Below are 23,970 nucleotides of genomic sequence, written 5' to 3'. Positions count from 1 at the left end.
AAACTATTTCAATTAAAGAAAACATTTTTTTTTTCAAGTGTTTGTATTGCATCTTGGGAGGGAAACTAAAATATACTTTAATAATAATGATTTATTTTAGCTGGTAGAGTTAAGGCCGTAAGGCCTTCTCTTCCACTCAACCAGCAAAAAGTGTATATACATATGCATGAACTTACAAAGAATTCAACAATTTGATTTAGATGAGAGTTACATGTATACAAGAGTTATTTACAAATTAAACAACAAAATACTATGAACTATTAATTAAACACTGAAATAAACTGTGTAGCAGAATTAAACTAAAATACATAGAATGTTAATATATTTCAAATAATATTAGATAATAGAAAGAGATTATTATGAGACAATTAAAATACAGCACAATCAGGATGATGTCCAAAGAAAAAAGTAACAATGTAGTCAGTGATATTTTAAATCAGTATGATTGGAGTGAAATGCTAATAAGGTTATCTTTTAAGCTGTTCTTAAAGGTGTTTGTTGTCTTGCAGCCCCCAATACTTTGTGACAAGGAATTCCATTGACGCAAGGTGGATATTGTAAAAGATGATGAATAACAAGATGTTCTATGAAGAGGTATAGGTACTTAGCGTGCCACAGATAAGTGATCTGGTATTTACGTCGTGGTTAGAGTATAGATAAGAGAAACGAGACGAAAGGTACTTTGGTGTTGAAGTGTGCAGAATTCGAAAGAGTAAAGACAAAGTGTGTAAAGTTCTGCGTTCTTTAAGTCGGAGCCACGAGAGACTTGCGAAGGACGGTGATATGTAATCATATTGTCGGATGTTGCACACGTATCTGACGCACATATTCTGAGCTCGCTGTAACTTGACTGACAGTTCAGAACTTAGGTCACTTAACAAAACGTCACAATAATCGAAGTGCGGCATTACTAGGGCAAGTTTTAGTTGCTGGGGCAAGAAATTTCTCAAGCAACTCAAACAGTGAATGGAGGAACTTTACACGAGTTTCAGATTTTTTAAGTGAAAAGGGTGATTTCTATGGAATTTTTGTTTATTCTAAACTGGCCTTCTATGCTCGAGGTTGCGAGTTCGATCCCTGCCCAGGTCGATGGCATTTAAGTGTGTTTAAATGCGGCAGGCTCATGTCAGTAGATTTACTGGCATGTAAAATAACTCCTGCGGGACAAAATTCCGGCACACCGGCGACGCTGATATAACCTCTGCAGTTGCGAGCGTCGTTAAATAAATCATATTTTTTTTATTTTCTACTACAGACGCACTTTAAGTTTAAAATGAATTAATTTTTTTACTAGGGCCCGTATAGTTGGCTTACTAATGTAATTTCTTTGACCTTGTTTATTCAACTACTGTTCTAATTTTTACACGATTTCCATAATGCATTGAAATTTTTATACGGCAAGAGATCAAAAGGATTCTACAGAGAGAAAACAGTTTGCAATAAAGGCAAGGCATTCCAGTGAAAGGTACAGCATAGCCTACACCAGGTGATATAAACACTGGAAAACTTGGACAACAAGAAACTGCACGCTTGTATTCCACCCCAAGACAAACACTAGTGAATAAATTGAAACATAAATACAGAAATAATTTTGGGAGACCAAATATCTTTTCACCGAGAATGTTGGTAGGGAAGTAGTGGGTACAGTGAGACACAATATACAGGGTGTTTCAAAAATACGGGGCATAATTTCAGGTATGTATTTCCCACATGTAGACAATCAAAATAGTTCATTACAACATGTGTCCGGAAATGCTTCATTTCCGAGTTATGGCCTTCACAACATTGAAATTCACCGGAACGTTTTTCTTTCCGCAGGTCGTTGTCATTACAGAAGATGTTCAAAATGTCCACCTCCTGCTTGAATACAGACCTCACATCGATGTCTCATTGACCTGCGAACACGATCCCAAACTCCAGGAGTATTGCGTATGTCCTCAGAACATGCCACAATTCGATTCCGAAGGGATTCCAAATCAGGCACCGGAGACGAATAAACCAATGATTTTAAATGGCCCCACAAGTAGAAATCGAGAGGGTTCAGATCAGGTGAGCGTGGAGGCCAAGCAATTGGGCCACCTCTACCTATCCATCGATCAGGAAACCTTCGATCCAAGTACCGGCGAGCCGTACGACTGAAGTGTGCAGGAGCGCCATCATGCAAGAAGTGAATGTGTTGACGATTGATCAGTGGAGTGTCTTTTAAAACATGAGGTATGGTTCCGGTGAATTTCAATGTTGTGAAGGCCATAACTCGGAAATAAAGCATTTCCGGACATATGTTGTAATGAACTATTTTGATTGTCTACATGTGGGAAATACATACCTGAAATTATGCCCCGTATTTTTGAAACACCCTATATTAAGACATACGTATGCAATTGGCAATTCAAGTATTTTTTAAATCAAGTGCAATAGAAATAGACATTAAAACATGGAGTATAATAATGCATAAACAAAAATGTTAATAGATAAAGGACATAATATACAATACGTGTTTGTAAAAAAAATGCAAATGTCTCACTGTTCCCATTCAGGAGGGTACAGTGAGACACTACAGTGTCTATTAACGGACATTGAAATAATTTACATTTATTTCGAAAGAAAGGAAAACTTGCTGTCTCTTTATCTTGACATGTTCTGTAGGCTTATTTAGAATCATTTTGATGTCTGACTTCGAAACCATTGAAACATCTGGAACATTTGGAAAAGTGAATTTTTCATGACATTTCAAACTTTTGCGAAAAAATGAAATTAATTTTTGGTGACAACAAAGCTTATAATTAGACTTCGTTGGTTTGCCACACGCAGCATGGAATCAGGTTGCCGATGTACGGTAGTATAGAAGAGGTGAGCGACTTCCCGGTCTCGTAGTACAAGCAGTTCATGTTAAGAGTTGTGACCGGTCCAAATAGATAGAGCAGCTGCAGCTAATGCATACCTATGTAAGCACTTGTTTTTGCATTACTGTGGTTGGAATAGTCAAAGCCTAACATTTGTTCAGTGCAGACAAGAATTCAATCAAACATACTACAATCAGAGTGTTGCTGTTCCAAACAATTGCTCCTGGAATATTCTTACCCCCGCCCCAGTCTTGAACCGTTGGAAAACGAGGTTGGATGCTATTAATTATTATTCAAAATATTACGGCAAAATAAAGGAGGTAATTGATGCATTGGATAGCACAGACAGTTCCGCTGTTGCAGCTGTAAAATCATTGCCTTCTGATTAGCTATTGGAAGATATTCTGTTCATTGATTCTAATTTTAAAAGTCGTGTCCAAAAGCATCACCCTGTTAGAATCGTCTAAACTACAACTCTCAGAAGCCCTTAATATAGCTATTCAAAATAACAATTCACTAATTTCAGAAAAATTGAAATTTAAGTTGAGAAACATTATTGCTAAAAACTGCCTATTCACAACTTCGTATTATAAATGATGTATTATCAGGTCACGACAAGACGTCTGAAGTTGGTGTACTAAAAGTAGCGACTCTTCGTTCTTCAAATATGCACCTATTACATCGTGTGTTGTTGAACGTACGTTTTCCCAATATAAAAACTGTTTAAGTGACCATCGGAGGAGGTTCACTTTGCAGTCGCTCAAAATGTACGTAACTCTTTACTGCAATGGACATATTCAAGGATGATGTGAGTATATTGCATTAAATTTTAAGAGTTAATATATCTCACTACAAAATAATTGTGTATTTACATGTTTAGACGTTTCCTACTTCAATGATCATTCATTATATTTCTTGAATGCAGGATACAGGTTTTATTGTAACCGCAGTATACTGCTCAGTGTTTACATCAGAGTCATACTCCATCCGTTGCACGACCCCTTCTCATACAGTCTATACCGCGTACGTAGTAAACCTTACGATTCTCGTGGTAATTCCACGAAGTATACTTATAATTATAAGAATTTAATGTAATTCTTTATTATTTTTTAACATTTTCTTAAATTTTGTGAATAATTCTTTATTTATGAAATCATTAAAATGTAATGTATCCATTATTTTAAGCTATAGTTCCTAAATTAGTTACTAGTATGTTCATTTTTAATGTTAGTTACTGGTAAATGTAATATAATTACAGTTTGTTTTTGGAAATCATTGGTACATGGGAACAGTGAGACGTCTCAGTGTACCCTTCAATGGCATGTCTCACTGTTCCCTTTACGCATAGTTCATTTAAAAATGACGCCATCACTTCAAAATTAAAACAAGAAAGACGAAACTTTGCCAAACACAATCTCAAATATCATAGCATTAGGTAACAAAACATTCATATTTATATCTCATTTGTACAGGGACATCATTTTATTTTTACTTCAATTTTTATTGTACCTGAGTTTTTGAATGTACTTCACTCCCACCCCTTCTACTAGCAAACTTCCACCCCGTCCAAGGCCACATACGCAGTCAGCGTCGTACGGTCATAGTACAGTATACAGCACTGAGTGAGCGAGTACAGTACGTTCCCGAAATATGGTCGGATTTTTCAGTGAAGAGAGAGAATTCATTTATTGAATCATAGGTATTTTCGCACAGGTACTGTTACGTCCTTTGGTTACGTCACATCCCGGTTTCCCCCACACATTTCTGCTGGCCCCTCTGTAAAGGCTAGTGACAACGTAATATTATACGAAATTTTTAAAATAATTTTAATAAAAGGGCCTTGTTAAGTAACTGTCATATGATTTTCCCACTTTATACCACCCTGCGACATAATCACTTAGACGGATAACAGAGAGAATGTCTGAGTAAATTTTTCTGTGCGGATCGGGCAGAAGTGAAGATTGAATTTACAGTATGTTAGGTACACTGTTATAGAGTAGGTAGAGAACTATTTAAACATGAGCAGGATTATGGCTCCCCATGTCGCCTGATTTGAGTGCTTTACAGTATTTCTTTTGGGGTTATTGTAAAACAGTTGTGTTTGCTAAACATCCTACAACAACAGAAAAATTAAAAAATTACATTCAAGAAACAATCAATACATTCAATTTCCGAAGATATGCATAAAAACGTCTTTGATAATATGTACAAAAGAATTGAAGCCTATATCGAAATGAACGTCCACCATTTTCAGATTTTGATTATTTTTCAATTTAAATGCACTCTCCATATTGTATGCTAATGTGCTGGACACAGTATACTATACATTGCATAATGAATACGTTCGCCTGGATAGTTCAGTTAGTAAAAAACACGTATTGTTAATATTGTACTATTTTTGAGTAAATAAAAATCGAACGAAAATTTAAAAATCAAAATCGTAATATTTCCTAATTTAAGTAGGCCTAAATGGATGCACTACTTTTCTTCCTTCCTATACCTAGTAAAGTGATTTGTTTTCATATTACGCTAGTATCATCAAACTCCGGTCGTGGAAGGAGTAACAAACAGTTTTTCCGCCGATCCTCAACCTTTAATTCAAAGGTATAGCCAGGTTAATATTACAAATGCTAGTAAAAATAAAATGATGTCCCTGTATATCCAATATAACCTTCATTAAACACAAGCCAAAATTTTACTTCTAGAGTGAAAAATTACGAATTATTTTTTCATCACTCACCTTTATAACTAGAATCAAATCGAGAATGAAAATACTGTTACTTTACTCATGCAACATACAACACCACTCTGACCAACATCTCAACATAAAAATTTACTATGTAATAAAAAATGTCTCACTGTTCTCCCTGTCTTACTGTACCCACTTCCCCCCTACTCTGTGCTGTGATGACTTTGTAACAGCCTCATACTGCTTCCTGGTAGGCCCACAGTCAATGGCATTGAACTACATGATCCCATCTCCAGATACAAAGTCGGTTGTAAGGTCATGGACGGAAGGCACTGGATGTTGTCTGATAAGCAAAGCTCGGAACTTGGGGACTTGTGTGTCGTGTGCATGAGTAAGGTTACAGGTACAACGTACACAAAGCTCACCCTGCAAGTGCTCAGGGACAGTCGTGTGTACTAAGAACGGGGTCACATCGAATGACAGGAAGACGGACGAGGAAACTGTGTCGTGTCGAAGCCAATGACATTCAGAGAATTAATTAGAGGTAAACGGTCTGTTTGAAAATAAGAAAATACGTATTATTCGAATGGGTATTGTATACGTTTGAAAATATATTTCTTAAAATTTAGGTACAGAATTTCGTGGAGGAATTCTGAGGAGATATATTATTTTCTTCGAATGGAGAGTTTATATTTTGTAACTTGTGTCAAACACAAACTAGAGACTGGAAACGGGTATTCATTGAAATACATTACAGTCCCTTAAATCGGTGGAAAATTTGTCCATAGCCATGGATCAAGTCGTAGTGGAACCTTCCCTAGTAGTGACATAGAAATTGAAAACTATTTTCGAGACAAATTTAGGATACTTATCTTTCTCAGATACGAGATCAGCTAGCAACTACTGAAAATCGAACAGGAAACAGTGACAGTGAAAACATTCAATACTTTATTTCGGCCTAAGACTTTATAATACAATTACAAACCATTTTCCAAATTTGAAATTTTTTAAAATTAAAGCTTTTAAAAATAAATTTGTAAAATTATCCACGATATAATATAACTTAATATTAACAAATGCATTTTGTTTTACCTTTTATTTCTGTCTACTATATTCTTGTTTTTATTGAATATCACTGCCTTCTGTCGGATTGTCAATTTATATTAAATGTGTATTTTTCTCTCTTTTTCTCTTTCTTCTTTATTCTTGCTCTTGTGTTGTATTTATTGGTTTGAATTAAGTTACTTACTGTATTTAGTAAAGTGTCCTTGTAAATTTTATGTTATACAGAGTGCGTCAGAAAGAACGGATGGATTTCACATGGCAAGAAAATTGTAAAGATTCATCAAATCAAAAATTTATTGTTATCAACATATTCACCAATACATGCAGTTTATTTATAGAAAACAACATTATCCATATGATGTCCTTGGCTTTCAATACAGGCATCGAGGCGTTTTCTGATGTTCGCCATCACTTTCACAGTCATAGCTGGTGCAATTGCCACGATTTCTTCAAGAATCGCTGTCTTCAGTTCGTCCAGTGTATGTGATCGATGTTTACAAACGTACGCCTTCAAATGGTCCCAAAGAAAGAAGTCGCAGGGCGCGAGATCTTACCGTAGCCTCGGACAATCTCAGTGCAATAGAATTTCGTCCAGGTGATTTCTTCTTTAATGTTGAACCTGTGATACGAAATGAAGCCACCCACCGCAAAATTGTATTCCGAGTTGGAATCCTAGCGTGACGTCCGATGTCGAAATGAGTCCTGAGTGGCGATCACAGACTCTTCATTTTTCAAAAATGTCTCTACGATGAAAGCACGTTGTACACCAGACCAACACCATATTCTCAACTGAAACTGCATTCTATGGCTGACCCAACAGTCGTGGTCCCCCTCACTATATCTCTCTCCTCGTTGCGTATCGATAGTTTGAAATCCATCCGTTCTTTCTGACGCACCCTTTATTATTGACTAAGACAACACCGTACACGAGCCTGGCTCTTACGGTAGTGGATAGAAACATTTTTGTTTTATAAATGTAATTTGTATTCAGTAGGTAGCTAGTTAAAATAAATAAAATAAAAAAATAATTTTGCTCCCGTCACTTCATGTGACGTGGAAATAAGTTTCTTTCGTTTCAAATCATGTTTAACTAACAGACGAAGAAGGTATGGGTTCGAAAAATATTCGAATGTATGTAGTCATACACTGCAATAAAATATACAGGGCAGAACTGTAAATTTGATATATTTTGCATGTTTATATATATATATATATATATATGCTATAAAATTACTTGTTTCAATCTACCATAATATTACGAGTATCATTATGTTGTTCCAGCCAGGAACCACTTTTATAGCAGACCTTACAGTACCTCTGTGCTGGAAGCGGGAGTTTGTTGACATTGAAGTCCGGTCGCTTAGCCACGTTCAAAGACACAAGTCCCCAAGTTCCGAGCTTTGCTGATAAGTTTGAAGTAATAACGAAAGTTAATAAGTTTTTAAATAGAAGAGATACGTATGAACTGATTATGTTAAGACTGTGAAGAATTTGATTAGCAAATTAAAAATAACTTATATCGAACGTATACGTAAGTAATAAACACATAACAATTGTATTCATATTTTCTGTTCTAGTGCTAATATGTTTCTTGTTACAGTAAATGTTCTACGTTTTCAATAAACTTTTTTATGACATCATCTGAAATAAAATGTTACGTATTTTCTTATTATATGGTAAAAAGTTACCTTGAATTTGAAGGGGACTATAGAGAATTGAATTTAATAGCAAAACACATCATGTGATACAAAGTTTCTTCAATTAGCCATGTAACTTTGTACCGCCATTAAATGTAAAATTAGTCTACACCTGTGGAGTAACGGTTAGCGCATCTAGCCGCGAAACCAGGTGCCCCGGGTTCGATTCCCGGTCGGGGAAAGTTACCTGGTTGAGGCTTTTTCCGGGGTTTTCCCTCAACCCAATATGAGCAAATGCTGGGTAACTTTCGGTGTTGGACCCCGGATTCATTTCATCGGCATTATCACCTTCATCTCATTCAGACGCTAAATAACCTGAGATGTTGATAATTCGTCGTAAAATAACCTACTAAAATAAATAAATGAATAAATAAATACATAAATGACAAATTTAACCTATTTAAAATATGATTTTTTATGTTTATTATGTCTTAACCCAGAAAATAAGTAGTTTCCTTCAATAATTTACTTTTAAACATCAATTTCAATAGACACTATTTTAGGCAATTATAAAAATATGATAGAAGTGGTACTGTACAAAGTTATCCCAAACGATTGTATTGTTGGTATGCGTACAACGGTTTGAGAACCCCTGTCCAGACCGCAGGAATTACGTACTTACTCAAGTTTTTTGAAGATAATAGGCGAAAGTATCATGTTGGATGTCGCCACAATGTCTAGATCCGTAATCGAGGTAAACTTGGTATCTATCGATGTTCTGACCTTCTCTGAAGGTCGCGTAGGAAGTGGAAAAGTGTGTCCCATTCAACACAGTGCGCGTAGTTGTCCTGAACACCTCGACCGACTCGGATACTACGCTAACCTGTTCCTAGTTCTTCCGTCAGAGAGAGAGGTGAGTGTGCCTGAATTCTGTGTGTATCGTGTAGTCTTATTGAAATAGATTTTGATGTTGTATGATTTATTGTACAGATTGCCCGTTTTTGTAGAAACAACATTTCCGATAATACGAATGTTAAATGCTGTGATATTAGCAGCAGAAATGCGTTTATAATCCTTATACTTGTGATTTTGAATAATTTAATGTTTTTGCCATTTTGTGTAATTCGATGTTTTTGCCATTTGTGTATACTTTAATGCTTTTGCCATTTTGTATAATTTAATGTTTTTGCCATTTTGAATAATTTAATGCTTTTGCCGTTTTGAATAATTTAATGTTTTTATCATTTTGTATAATTTAATGTTTTTGCCATTTTGTATAATTTAATGTTTTTGCCATTTTCTCTAATTTAATGTTCTTGCCATTTTGAATAATTCAATGTTTTTGCCGTTTTTTGAATAATTTAATGTTTTTATCATTTTGTACAATTTAATGTTTTTGCCATTTTGAAGCCGCGAAATCAGGTGGCCCGGGTTCGACTCCCGGACGGGGCAAGTTACCTAGTTGAGGTTTTTTCCGGTGTTTTCCCTCAACCCAATACGAGCAAACGCTGGGTAACTTTCGGTGCTGGACCCCGGACGCATTTCACCGGCATTATCACCTTCATTTCATTCAGACGCTAAATAACCTAGATGTTGATACAGCGTCGTAAAATAACTCAATAAAATAAAAAAAAATAAAAGCCATTTTGAATAATATAATGCTCCTCTTATTTTGTATAATTTATTGTTTTTGCCGTTTTGAATAATTCAATGTTTTTGCCATTTTGTATAATTTAATGTTTTTACCATTTTGAATAATTTAACGTTTTTGCCATTTTGAATAATTAAATATTTTTGCCATTTTGGATAATTCAATGTTTTTGCCATTTTGAATAATTCAATGTTTTTGCCATTTTGAATAATTTAATGTTTTTGCCATTTTGAATAATTTAATGTTTTTGCCAGTTTGTATAATTTAATGCTTTTGCCAGTTTGATTAATTTAATGATTTTGCAATTTTGAATAATTTAATGGGCCCTCACTTTGAGAGAGGAATATAGATTAAGGGTGTTTGAGAATAAGGTTCTTAGATAAATATTTGGGGCTAAGAGGGATGAAGTTACAGGAGAATGGAGAAAGTTACACAACGCAGAACTGCACGCATTGTATTCTTCACCTGACGTAATTAGGAATATTAAATCCAGACGTTTGAGATGGGCAGGGCATGTAGCACGTATGGGCGAATCCAGAAATGCATATAGAGTGTTAGTTGGGAGACCGGAGGGAAAAAGACCTTTGGGGAGACCGAGACGTAGATGGGAGGATAATATTAAAATGGATTTGAGAGAGGTGGGATATGATGATAGAGAGTGGATTAATCTTGCTCAGAATAGGGACCGAGAGCGGGCTTATGAGAGGGCGGCAATGAACCTCCGGGTTCCTTAAAAGTATTTGCAAGTAAGTAAGAGTAATTTAATGTTTTCTCCATTTTGTATAATTGAATTTTTTTGCCATTTTATATAATTTAATGTTTTTGCCATTTTTAAATAGTTTAACGTTTTTGACATTTTGTGTAATATGATGTTTTTCTCGTGAGTACGGTTTTGATGTTGCGCTTTTTAATTTTTTTCTACTTAAACTTGTGTGTCCAGTTGATAAGTTGAAGCTGTTACACATTGAGAGACACATTCTAACAAAATGTTAACTCATTGATGAATGACAAATAAAGGAATTCAAGTAAAATTTTCTGAAACGAAACTATACGAGTATAGTATGTCGGTGTAGCATTCGTGCAATCTGAGTTTTCCCCCCTAGTCCAAGGATGGAGAATTTACGATCCGTGATTATATCCGATCCATAATATATTTTGTGATTTTCCTACAGGTAAAGGCTATTAATCCTACTGTTCATAATTAAAAACAAGAAAAAACGTATAAACAGATATATTGATTTTATATTGACTCTTACACTCTTACTACGTCATACTACTTTTGACCAATAAAACGGTACGAAAGGACGTCTTTCAACCAATCATGGCTGCTTATCGCACAATTTTATCGCGTCCCTAGCATTTGTTTCTTTGTTTGCCAACATTTGAAACTGCGCTGGTCTGGATGTCAAAAAAAAAAAAAATATATATATATATATATATATATATATATATAATTACAAACCACTCCAGTCGATGCACAGCAGTTTCAAATATGACATTCAAGAACAAGAATTAATAAAAATCACTTGTCATAACTATGCATCTTCTGAAATCCGATTTACAAATAAATGAAGAGCACCATTCCTGAATAAGTTGAATACACCATGTAGGCCTAAATCAACGAGTTCCACTTCTATTACGCACACGTCCAATATAACATCAATTGAACCACCAACCACATTCAAATTTGAAAATTGTACATTCAATAATTATTCCTTTTAAAATTATTCATTCGGAAATCCTGAATAAGTTGAATACACCATGTAGGCCTAAATCAGCGAGTTCCACTTCTATTACGCACACGTCCAATATAACATCAATTGAACCACCAATCACATTCAAATTTGAAAATTGTACATTCAGTAATTATTCCTTTTAAAATTATTCATATTTATTTTTTATGTCGTCGTCGTTAATTAAAACTTTTCTAACACTTGTGTATATTAGTTAGGTTATGTTATAGCTTCTGCTATATGATATTATGGATAGTCACGTATCAGAGATTGTTTAATATTAAGATTTATTGAAAATCATCTGTCAAGTGACGTTGATTACTGGGATTCGGATAATTGAAGTGGAATGTTGCATTTTAATAAAAATGAAACTGAATCAACAAAGCCTTCTTGACTAGTAACATTGCCATCGTGTATAATAGATCGAGAACTTCTCGACGAGAAGGCATTGCTCACTACTGCCATCTAGCATGCATCTAGCGTAATATTTGTAATGTTGAGATGGTACAATAATACATTTGAAGACAGTTGTATTTTCGTAAGTGAGTTAATATTTTATTGTATTGGAGTACTTCGTTACTTCTAATCTTTATATACTTTCTTCTAATCGTGTAATAGTCAATTAAATCCCACTCGAGTTTTGATTTTCTCTAGATAAATCAAAACGTCTAGTGAGATTACTGTTGAAAATATGCTTTCACCGCTATATATGTTTACTTATTATTAGTCCGCGGGAGAGCGGGTCCTAATACGGCGATTGTAGTTGACTATGTAGACGGGTATAGAGTATGACGTAAATCTCTCTCGCCTTTCGCCGTACTGTTCCGTGCATCGAACCCGAAACATTCAGAGAGTGTTTAGCTGTCATACTGAAGAGTTGCTGTGTGAAATGACACACATTACAATGCCTAAAACAACTCGTACGAAGTGCAATACTAAATAATTTAGTGGAACAATTCGGACGCGATATATTTAGGCTATTATAGAAGGAGAAAGTGTTGTATGTGTCACGTGTAATTTCAGATTATTACGAACTAAGAAGTACTGTTTTGAAAGACACTGTGATAGTAAAGCACACAAGGAAAATGTTGAACGCAATTCAAACAAGAACCAATCGAGTTCAAATAGTCTGTCATAATTCAATATATAGACTTATGTGACATGTTGGTACACACAAACAATCCATTTAGAACTTCAGACAATCCACACTTTAGATCATTTCTGGAAAAATACACAAATCAACATTTCCAGGAGAAGCAACAATACGTAAAGAATATTTACCAATTTTGTACCAGAATACGATTGCCAAAATTGGAGAAAGCGTAAACGATCAGAAAATATATCAGTTTCAGTTGATGAGTCTACAGACGTCAGTGGTAGATATGTGGCAAATGTGGTGGTCGGTATCAGTGGCGGCTCGTGAACTTGTGAATTGGGAGAGCTGTAGTAGATTTTGGTACATACAAATTTCACTTCTTGATACCATTACTAATAAGTATAGGACAAAAATAAATGCACTACATATCGAAAAACCAAAACTTTCTCACTTAGTTGGGAGATGTCTGTGGCATCATTTTCTAATCGCTAAAAAAAACTAATACCATCGATTTCAGTCTGAATTTCTGATCGGCAGACACTCAACTTGCAATCTACCAGTTCATTCTGAATTGTTTTAGAATTACCTTTAAACAATGGCATGTTCCAAATGATTTTTGAGAGGCTCGTTTAGATTACTCACGAATTGTAGCAACCCACGAAATACACCTGAGTCCTTCGAATCGTTTTTCCATCATGTTCATATTGGCTACAAAATTTGATACAATCAATATTTTTAAAAATAATTTCACGATTTTTTCTCACTTCTTGATTACAGTATGTTTGAGAATGTTTGTTCTGTTCGTTTCATTTAATTGCGCAGCAATATTAGATTTGCCTAACATAGCCAATGAAACAGTATTTTTCAGGTGAGATTGCGAAGATTCGTGCTTTTTTAATTTTTAGGGGCAAATGTCCTAAATCTGTCACACCACTCCTTGTCTATGCAGTATCACCACCGAAGAGGAGGCAACCACAAATGCTCAGCGTAAATTTCATTGTTATACTTCCTTACATATATGCACTATTTCGGCTGGATGAAGCTTGAGTAAGATTTAAGTCGGGTAACGAACGACATTTTAATTTCACTTCATTACATCAATTTTCTCCGCAAGGGAAAGTTGAGAAAAATAAAATTAATATTTGTAATTCACACACACACTCATGCTTGCACATTTGCACTGGTTAAGTTAAGGTACTAAAACGTCACACCAAAGCAACACTCAGACATACTGATGGTCAACAATTTTCTAAAACTAGAAAAGAAGTCTCTTTCGTATTTTACGTGCTATATTAAAAGGATTATACTCGTGCAATCATTTTGAGTTAAAGCAAATATTAGGTTCTGCTGGTGACTGGATATATACGTAATACTAAGACAAAAGAGAATATTAATTTCGTTATATTAACTCGATAAGATTCTACAACAATAAGTATGTGAAGAGAAAATAAAAATGTTGTCATTAAGTTTCAAGGGAATAGAGAATCCATTTGACGTAGCATTATAATAACGGTGTGGGAGAGGAGGAAAGATCTTCCCTTGTCGCCTGGCTCTGCAAGCCACTGCAGGGAAATATGGGTTTTAAACAGCGGCAGTTTACCTCTGCTTCCCTTCACCTCTCTACCCCCTGACCTAGCAAGACACACTCTCTAGGATCTGTCCCACCCTGCAGATCCCAGGACGACTTTGAATGCAGTGTCAATTCCAGTACAGTCGACGCGCGAAAAGATAATGCAAAAGATAATAGTACAGTACATACATGTATTCCCGGCCAGATGAAATATAAAGAAATTTACCAATAAAAGCTGTAACAATTCTTCTACAAATTAAAATAAATATTATTTTTATTTTCCTGTCAAAGCAGGGAGTGCTGCAGCTCCGCAGCTCTTATGGACGAGCCGCCCCTGGTCGGTATACTTTCCGAGAACTGTGTAGGAAAAAAATTTGTGCTAACTTCAGAGAAACTGGAAAAAGGTAAACCATGCAACTATTGTCCAAGTTTTTTATAAGGCTGTGCGCCTTTTATGGTCGGAAAGGATTAAATATAATAATTTACTTCTTTTTTGTCACTGATGCAGCTCCATATATTATTAAGGCAGCAAAACAGCTTAAAGAGCGGTATTCCAACATGGTGCATTTAATTTGTCTGGCGCACGGACTGCAAAATTACGTCGAGATCGCATCAATTACATAAGTACGAAATGTATGATTATTGTATGTATGCAATTCATATACTCAGGACTGTACGTCTGAAGCACGCACAGTGAGTTGCTTACCTGAGAGTTCAGTACACTCGCCACGAACGCTCCAGTCTTACTTAACTTGACGGTAAAAGGCCCGCACTCCCGCGGTTTACTTATTATTAGACTTCGTTGAATTGCCACACGCAGCATGCAATCAGGTTGCCGATGTACGGTAGTATAGAAGAGGTGAGCGACCGCCCGGTCTCGTAGTATAAGCAGTTCATGTTAAGAGATGTGACCGGTCCAAATATATAGAGCAGCTACAGCTAATGTATACCTATGTAAGCACTTGTTTTTGCATTACTGTGGTTGGAATAGTCAAAGCTTAACATTTTTTCAGTGCAGACAAGAATTCAAACATACTACAATGAGAGTGTTGCTGTTCCAAACAATTGCCCCTGGAACACCCTTACCCCCGCAGCCAGTACATCTCTCAGAAGCCCTTAATATAGTGTATAAAGTATCACAAACCATTATCCAAAATAACAATTCACTAATTTCAGAAAAAGTGAAATGTAAATTGAGAAACATTATTGCTGAAAATTCTGCATATTTACAAATTCGTATTATAAATGATGTACTATAGGTCACGACAAGATGTCTGGAGTGGTGTACTAAAAAGCAGTGACTTTCCGTTCTTCAAATATGCACCTATTATATCGTGTGATGTTGAACGTACATTTTCCCAATATAAAAACTGTTTGAGAGACCATCGGAGGAGGTTCACTTTGCAGTCGCTCAAATGTACGTAACTCTTCACTGCAATGCACATATTCAAGGATGATGTGAGTATATTAAATTAAATTTTAAGAGTTAATATATCTCACTACAAAATAATTGTGTATTTACATGTTTAGACATTTCCTACTTCAGTGATCATTCATTATATTTCTTGACTGCAGGATACAGGTTTTATTGTAACCGCAGTATACTGCTCAGTGTTTACATCAGAGGCATACTCCATCCGATGCACGTTCCCTTCTCATACAGTCTATACCGCGTGCGTAGTAAGCCTTGCGATTCTCGTGGCAATTCCACGAAGTCTACTTATTATAAACTATCGCATACCGATAATTGCTTCAAATTGAATGGAATTTCATGAGAGGGGTACTATTACCCAGTTCTGCGACCTTCAAGATCTATTGCGACTAATCCTCAAGCTAGGCCCACTCCCAAACAACACCGGCTGACTACACTACGATTCGCTGCGTACCCAGATTTCGAGCATGCAACTCCATCGTCCCTAGGCCAGATCCCTCCGCGCGTCGCCATCCGGCTTTCGGGGAATGCTATGGAATGATGACGAAATGGAGAAATGTTGACGGAATGTAGATGCATAATACGGGGAAACGGGACAACCCCGAGAAAACCCCAACTGCGACCTTGTCCGCCTGAAGAAACTAAAATTTCTCCTCCCATTGCGAATGGAAACTTTTTTCTTCACAATCGACATGGAAATAACACGACTTCGATACAGACATTGCTCTGTGAGGTAGTGAACAAATTTGTGGAAACTGGTGCAGTTACCGATGAGAAGCGATCGGGTAGACCGAAATTATGATATTTGTTAGTAGATCTACCCGTGAGGAACTGAAACAGTCTGTATCGGATGCCATTGGAAACATTCCTAAGAACACACTTACTAACGCCGTTTATAACATAGAAGAACGATTATTTCTTATACAGGGACATCATTTTATTTTTACTTCAATTTTTATTGTACCTCAGTTTTTGAATGTACTTCACTTCCACTCCTTCTACTAATGAAGTTCAACCGTCCTCCACACAGATCCAAGACAGCATATACAGACATAGTAGCTTACGGTCATATAACAGTACGTTCCAAAAATATATTCACGTTTTCCAGTGACGAAAGAGCTTTCAATATTGAATCATTTTCGCACAGGTACTGTCGTCCATTTGCCTACGTCGTATCCCGGTTTCCCCCACCAGCTTTTATTCGCCAGCCAGTGGCTGGGCTGTCTTAGCTCTTTTCTGAGAACATTAATTTCTGTTAGGAACTGGACGTCTACGTAATATTATACAACTGTTTAAAATAACTTAAATAAAAGGGTCTCGTTAAGTAATTAACTTTCACGTGATTTCCTCCCTTTCTACGACCCTACGACATAACCACTTGGACGGACAGTAGATAGTATGTCTGAGTAATTTTATCTTTTCTTATCGGGCAGAAGTGAATATTGAATTTACAGTACGTAAGGTACTCTTTTATAGAGTAGGTACAGAATTATTTCAACATGAGTTACTAGTACGAAGAACGAAACTGGTAATTGGGATTAGGTACAATAGTCTGTAGTGCGATAATATGCACATTAGAACTGAAGCCTGTATCGAAATGAACGGCCACCATTTTCAAAAATGTGTTTAAATATCCATATTACTATTATTTTTCAATTTAACTTTGTCCTTTATATTGTATGCTAATGTGCTGTAGACAGTATAATATACACTGCATAATGAATACGTCCACATGGACAGCTCAGTTCGTGAGTAAAAACACTTATTCTTAATACAGTACTGTATTTTGATTAAACAAAAACCTAATGAAAATTATCAAACTCAAAAGCGCAATATTTCCAAGTTTACGTAAATGGATGAACTACTTTTCTTCCCTCCTATACCTAGTAAAGTGATTTGTTTGTAGCCTATATTACGCCAGTATCATCGAACTCCAGTCGTGGAAGGGGGTAGCAAACGGTGTTTTTTTAGTTGGTTATTTAACGACGCTGTATCAACTACGAGGTTATTTAGCGTCGATGAGATTGGTGATAGCGAGATGGTATTTGGCGAGATGGGGCCGAGGATTCGCCATAGATTACCTGGCATTCACCTTACGGTTGGGGAAAACCTCGGAAAAACCCAACCAGGTAATCAGCCCAAGCGGGGATCGAACCCGCGCCCGAGCGCAACTTCAGACCGGCAGGCAAGCGCCTTAATCTACTGAGCCACGCCGGTGGCATGCAAACGGTGTTGATCCAGAGGTATAAGCAAGTTAATATTAAACATGTTAGTAAAAATAAAATGATGTCCCTGTAGAACAACACGGTGGTGGTCATGTTTACCTTTTTGTTTCTTGTCATAATAAAACTCTCATTTTTTTTACGAACAAATTAGTATTTTTATTTTGGAGAATCTAAAAATTTGCCCACGTTATGGCCGTTTGAAACTTGAAACCTACTTTAGAATAGAATTATACAAAAACGGAAGAGTATTAGCACAGTCTAGTATATACAGTCACAAAGCTCAATACGTAGTAAATATGCATCCATAGATAGTTGCTAACCACTAGGATCGCTAATATCGCCTCATTACAGACAACGCGAAGTAGTACCGGCACAGTCTATTGTTCCTAGCACCCTCACAACTCAAGCTTCGTGACTGTATATACTAGACTGTGTATTAGCCTACATGTCATGACTTGCATAAATGTAATCAATTACTGTTGTCGATATGAATGCCTTCGTGTGTTTAATGAGGATCCACCACACGCAAGCAACATGCGGAAGAGATAAGCAGTTGAAAGAAACGTGAAGACAAATAGAATAGAATGTGTTCAGGCAGACCTTTGTAAGCGATGACTCTGTTCAAATATCGGAACAAGTTATGTGCATAGTTCCAAGAAATTAGTGTGTAAATGTATTCAACAAATAGGCATTCAAAAACAACATTCCATAAGGTGTTAAAAATCTTTGTGTTTGACTGCCTATAAAATTTAGTTGTTACGTGAACTCCACCTACATAAGTCTATATATTTAATTTATATATACGAGGAAGGGTCAAAAAGTAACCTTAATAATTGTTTTATTAATTGAATATGTACAATAAGACTACAAACGCTTCATCACTTTTCAACATAGTATAACAGGAACACTTGCATTGAACGTAGTTGGGACTATGTTGAAAAGTCTTATTGTACATATTCAATTAATAAAACAATTATTAAAGTTGCTTTTTGACTCTCCCTCCTATATTGTGAACCATAAGTAATGCCATTAATATCAGGGGGTTATTCTTTGAGATATTTCAAACAAAAAAAGTTTAATACAATTTTGCTTCGTTTGCTTTCCAGATAAAAATTGTTTTATTTGAAATATTTCGTAGCGTGCTTTGCGAAAGCCATTGATTTAATTCCCAATATGCTTAGTCGGTTTAAGAGAGCAGTGTATTATGATAATAAATGATTAAAATAATTTTAGTTTTGCCCTTTAAATGTGCAAGAATTTGATCCAAATAAGTGCAACTTTTGTTCTTCAAAGAAATTTTCCAATGTGACATTTGTGTGGTTGGAATTCTTTCACGTTTAAAGGACAAAACTAAAATTCTTCCAATCGTTTATTATCATAATACACTGTTCTCTTAAATTGGCTGAGCTTATTGGGAATTAAATCAACGGCTTAATGGCTTAACCAAAACACGCTATGAAATATTTAAAGATAAAACACACATATTAGGTCAATTATACAGTGTTCATAGATTTGATAAGTTACATTAAAGGTGATATATTACAGTTATATTAACACTAATAATTATTAGTGTCCATATAACTGTAATATATCACCTTTAATGTATTTTATGCTCGACCATGCCGAAATGTAGTAATTATATACCTGGTAGCAGTCCTTTAAAGCATTTCATTAAAGTACACCTACTCATTAAAGTACAGGTGTTTTCAGCCAATGACAACTCAGCTTACAGGTGTTCAGCTAATGACAAGTCAACTTTGTACAGTTATAAAACCGCAAGTATCGATTATTCTCGGATATGCAATCGAAAGAGAATTAGCGAAAAGTCACGGAGGCTGGAAATCCAATACTGTCGCAGAAGGTTATGTTCTGTTACTATAATAATTAGCGTTAATTGTAAATAATATTAAAATACATTCAATTTGTCATCTCGTTTTTCAATGTCGAATTCAATAATCAAGGTTATACCAAGTTTAACGGGATTACATCAAGGCCAATGACATTATTGTTCCTCGGAAAAAAACAATACTTTCGCGTCTGCGCACATCTCACAATTCACGACCTAGAACAAGGTCACTTCCGATCTTGTCAGATACATATAAAATGTATACATCTGAATAATTTCAAGTTAGAAATATGGTCGAGCATAAAAAGTCGTATGAAACTCGCCTATAATGGTAATTAAAAAGCTCGTATGAAAATTATGAAACTCGCTTGCGCTCGTTTCATAAACATCCATACTCGCTTCTTAATTACTATCATTATAGGCTCGTTGCATAATGTACTATTACGCTATGAAATGTTTCATATAAAACAATTTTTTCTCGAAAAAAAAAAGCAAAAACGAGCAAAATTGTATTAAACTCTGTTTGAAGTATCTCGAAAAACCCGCTAAAATTAATGACATTACTAACGGTTCACTCTGTGTGTGTTTTTTAGTTGGTTATTTAACAACGTTGTATTAACTACGAGGTTATTTAGCGTCGATGAGATTGGTGATAGCGAGATGGTATTTGGCTATATGAGGCCGAGGGTTCGCCATAGATTACCAGGCATTCACCTTATGGTTGGGGAAAACCTCTGAAAAAACCAACCAGTTAATCAGCCCAAGCAGGGATCGAACCCGTGCCCGGGCGCAACTTCAGACCGTCAGGCAGGCGCCTTAACCGACTGAGCCACGCCGGTGACAGTGTGTGTATGTGTGTGTGTGTGTGTGTGTGTGTGTGTGTGTGTGTATATATATATATATATATATATATATATACACACAGGGTGTATCAAAAGGTCAGGTCAGTCCTTGAGGAGGTGATTCAGGACCTTATTTGCAATAAAAAAACCCTAATACACTTTTTCAATATACATCCCCGCTTCCGAGTTACACGAATATTACGTACCGTATCTATCCCCATTTGATTCCACATCTAATGGACCTGTCTGCTTGAGAGAAGATAGGCTAATTGTCAGTTGTTTAGAGCAGATACTCAAAACGTCCCCCTCTTGCACGAACACACGTTTCAGCACGTCCTCTGACCTCTCGCTGCGCATTATCCAATCCGTGCTGGTGTATCTCCGTTGTTACCCGTGTTAATCTTTGCAACGAGTTCTTCTCTGCTTGCTCTCTCCGTTTGGCACACTTTCTCCTTCATGCAGCCCCAGAGAAAGAAGTACAATGGTGTTAGGTCTGGGGACCGGGCTGGCCAGGCAACTATGGTATCAACTAGAAGGTGCTCCAGTACATTTCAGACTTCCATTACGCCAATGGTTAGATGGTTAGATCACCATTTTCGAGGTGGATGGATTGGAAGGGGTGGTCCCATTGCCTGGTCGTCTTGGCGTTCTGTTTAGGCAGCTCTATTCATAATTGTCTATTGTGTGTAATTTATTATTTGTAGACTTCGATTTTCATCCATTTCCAGAGACAGTAAACCAAATGACTAAAGTCTGGGGAACTTAATGGCCAATGAACGTCATCACTGAGGCTGATTCATCGTTCGGGGAATGTTGGATTTAAGTGAACGACTATAATGTGCGTGTCATATCTTTTGTAAGGCTTTCAGTCAATAAATGCAGTCAGTAAGTCATCTGTCTCCCTCTTTATACTTTTTGTAAGACTTTTTATGCGTAACTTCAAACAGCTGTATCTTCACAGCCATTGAAAATTGGACACATGTTTATAATGTTAACTTTTTTACTCATAATAGTTCACACTACTACCTTTTATAATATACACTATTCCTCCTGAAACAAACTGTATTTCTTGTTTAACCCTGCTTACACATTTTCTGGCAGTCTAACTTATTATTTGGTTTTATTTTTCTCCTCCATTCCTCCCATAAATTTTCTTGCATGTTCCTTTCCCTCACTGATGTATGAATTCCCTTCAGACAAGTGGTTTCCATTCCATGATTTTATTTGACAGTCTTTTGTCTGCCATCGTTTTTTTGTGTTTATACTACTCGAATTATTTTTTGAATAAAATCAATAATTTTATTTTGAAAATTTATTATATCACTAATCATTTCTTTTCTAATTTTTTTTCCTCTGTCAACATATCCTTGCAGATCGTTTCCAAAATTTCACATCTGATTCCATTAATTTTGGTTTTCATTTTGATTTCATTTTTCAAACTTCTGATCCGTATGTAATGATACTTCTAACTAGAGCTAGGAAGTTGGTACCAAACGTATTAAGCTGTGTGAGCTTGGGCTATATCTCTACCAAATGAAGAGTAGTAATGCAGCTCTAAATGTCAACAAACCAACACAAGAAACATGTACAATCGGGTGGTAACCAAACTTGTCTTTGTGCCAATGGTCTATGCCCATAGAACAACAAACAAAACAAGCAAATAATGCGTAAAGACAATAATTGCCAATTAGAAATTTCCTAATTTTCAATCTAAAATAATTTTCGCGTACGTATAAAAGGAACAAATCAAATTCATAGTGATATGTTTCTATACTTTTTATAATACTTAATAATGTACATTTTCATTCATCAAAAGAAATATTCCTTCTATATTCAGAAAAACTATTCGTATCCGGAAAACATTCGTTATACGTCACAAGACGTGACTGGAGCAAACCTGAAATATGATACAATATTTCTTACTATATCGTCAAGTGAACAATAACTTTGTGAATCTAATAGTGCATCCCGTATGTAGCATATAATATTAAAACCACCATTATTTTCAAGGGGACTTTTCATATATGCTTTAATGACTATTGGGCCTTATGCGTATTAGTATAGGCCCTATATAGGCTACTTGAACAATAGTATTCTTCCACATATCTCACGACTTCGGTCATTTCCGCATTTCTGTACTGCAGCAGAATGACTATTAAAGACAATTCAATTGTTTGAAGGGATATTGCAACATACCAACATTATACTCGTACATACATTGAAAAAGAATTATGTATATTTGACTTAGGTTTTAAGAAGTTGGTTTCTCTTCATTGCTTATTTTCTAAGTAAAGAGAGGTGTTCCATGTGTTTTTGCATAGCACGTCCCTGAACTACACTTCCCACACTGCACGATGTCCAATAAAATGTTTCTTCATTTTTTACTGTGGTATTGCATTCAACTGCTTGTGATTGGAGGATTTAACTTGTCACGCTGAAAGCCGCTCATTAAACTGCACAACTCCACTGCGAACGTTAGTACGTAATGAAACTGCTTCTCTGCTGTGCTATATTATTGTAATGTAGTGCCTGACTAAAGTCATGTACCCATAGTTGGGGATTTATTATGAGTTGTTTATATGAACAGAGAGTAGTATGCTAGTGCAATAGATTTATTTACTTATTAATTAATTCATTCATTTGTTTGTTTACTTATTTAATTATTTTATTTTATTTATTCAATTAATTAAATTAATTAATTAATTAAATTTATTTTATTTATTTTAATTAATTAATTAAATTAATTTAATTTAATTTATTTTATTTAATTATTTATTAATTTAATTTATTTTCTTTATTTAATTAATTAATTAATTTTATTTATTTATTTATTTTATTTATTTATTTCATTTATTTATTTATTTAATTTCATTTATTTATTTATTTAATTTCATTTATTTTATTTATTTATTTATTATTTTATTTATTTATTTAATTAATTTAATTTAATTTATTTTTTAACTTATTCAATTTAATGTATTTAATTAATTAATTTAATTATTTATTTATTTATTTTATTTTTATTTATTTATTTATTTATCTATTTATTTATTTAATTTATTTATTTATGTATTTATTTAATTTATTCATTCATTCGTTTACTTATTTATTTATTTATTTTATTTATTTATTCTCATGGAGTTAAGGCTATCAGGCCTTCTCTTCCACATCACCAAACTACAAGGAAAAATATACATAATGATGCAATGATCATGCATGTCAACCTGAAAACAATATTTTAGTACGAACTTCCTAAGAATGCTTCTAACTATTGCTTTATGTCTTGGTTTTGGTTTCTTTTGTTACGTCTTTATCGTACAAAACATCATTTAACCCAGATG

The 23,970-nt window shown here is 35.2% G+C and overlaps 1 protein-coding gene across 3 annotated transcripts in view; it reads left to right on the top strand.

Annotated features, from left to right (window-relative positions):
* Positions 1-6,057: 6,057 nt before the first annotated feature.
* The window catches only part of LOC138701976 (fatty acyl-CoA reductase wat-like), a 117,856-nt gene continuing 99,943 nt past the window's right edge, over positions 6,058-23,970 (top strand). The window contains exon 1 of one of the 3 annotated variants that reach the window (XM_069829400.1): positions 6,058-6,076. Coding sequence is in view for 1 of the 3 variants with exons in the window: in XM_069829397.1 (XP_069685498.1) it covers positions 8,968-9,147 (180 nt within the window). In the remaining 2 variants the exon portion in view is untranslated. Of the gene's footprint in view, positions 6,077-8,957; positions 9,148-14,624; positions 14,689-23,970 lie in introns of those variants that run through there. The other 2 variants (XM_069829397.1, XM_069829399.1) reach the window with 2 other exon arrangements.

The sequence above is a fragment of the Periplaneta americana genome, chromosome 6, assembly GCF_040183065.1.
Source record: "Periplaneta americana isolate PAMFEO1 chromosome 6, P.americana_PAMFEO1_priV1, whole genome shotgun sequence".
NCBI classification, from domain to species: Eukaryota; Metazoa; Arthropoda; class Insecta; order Blattodea; family Blattidae; genus Periplaneta; species Periplaneta americana.
This window is presented reverse-complemented; position numbering and strand designations above follow the sequence as displayed.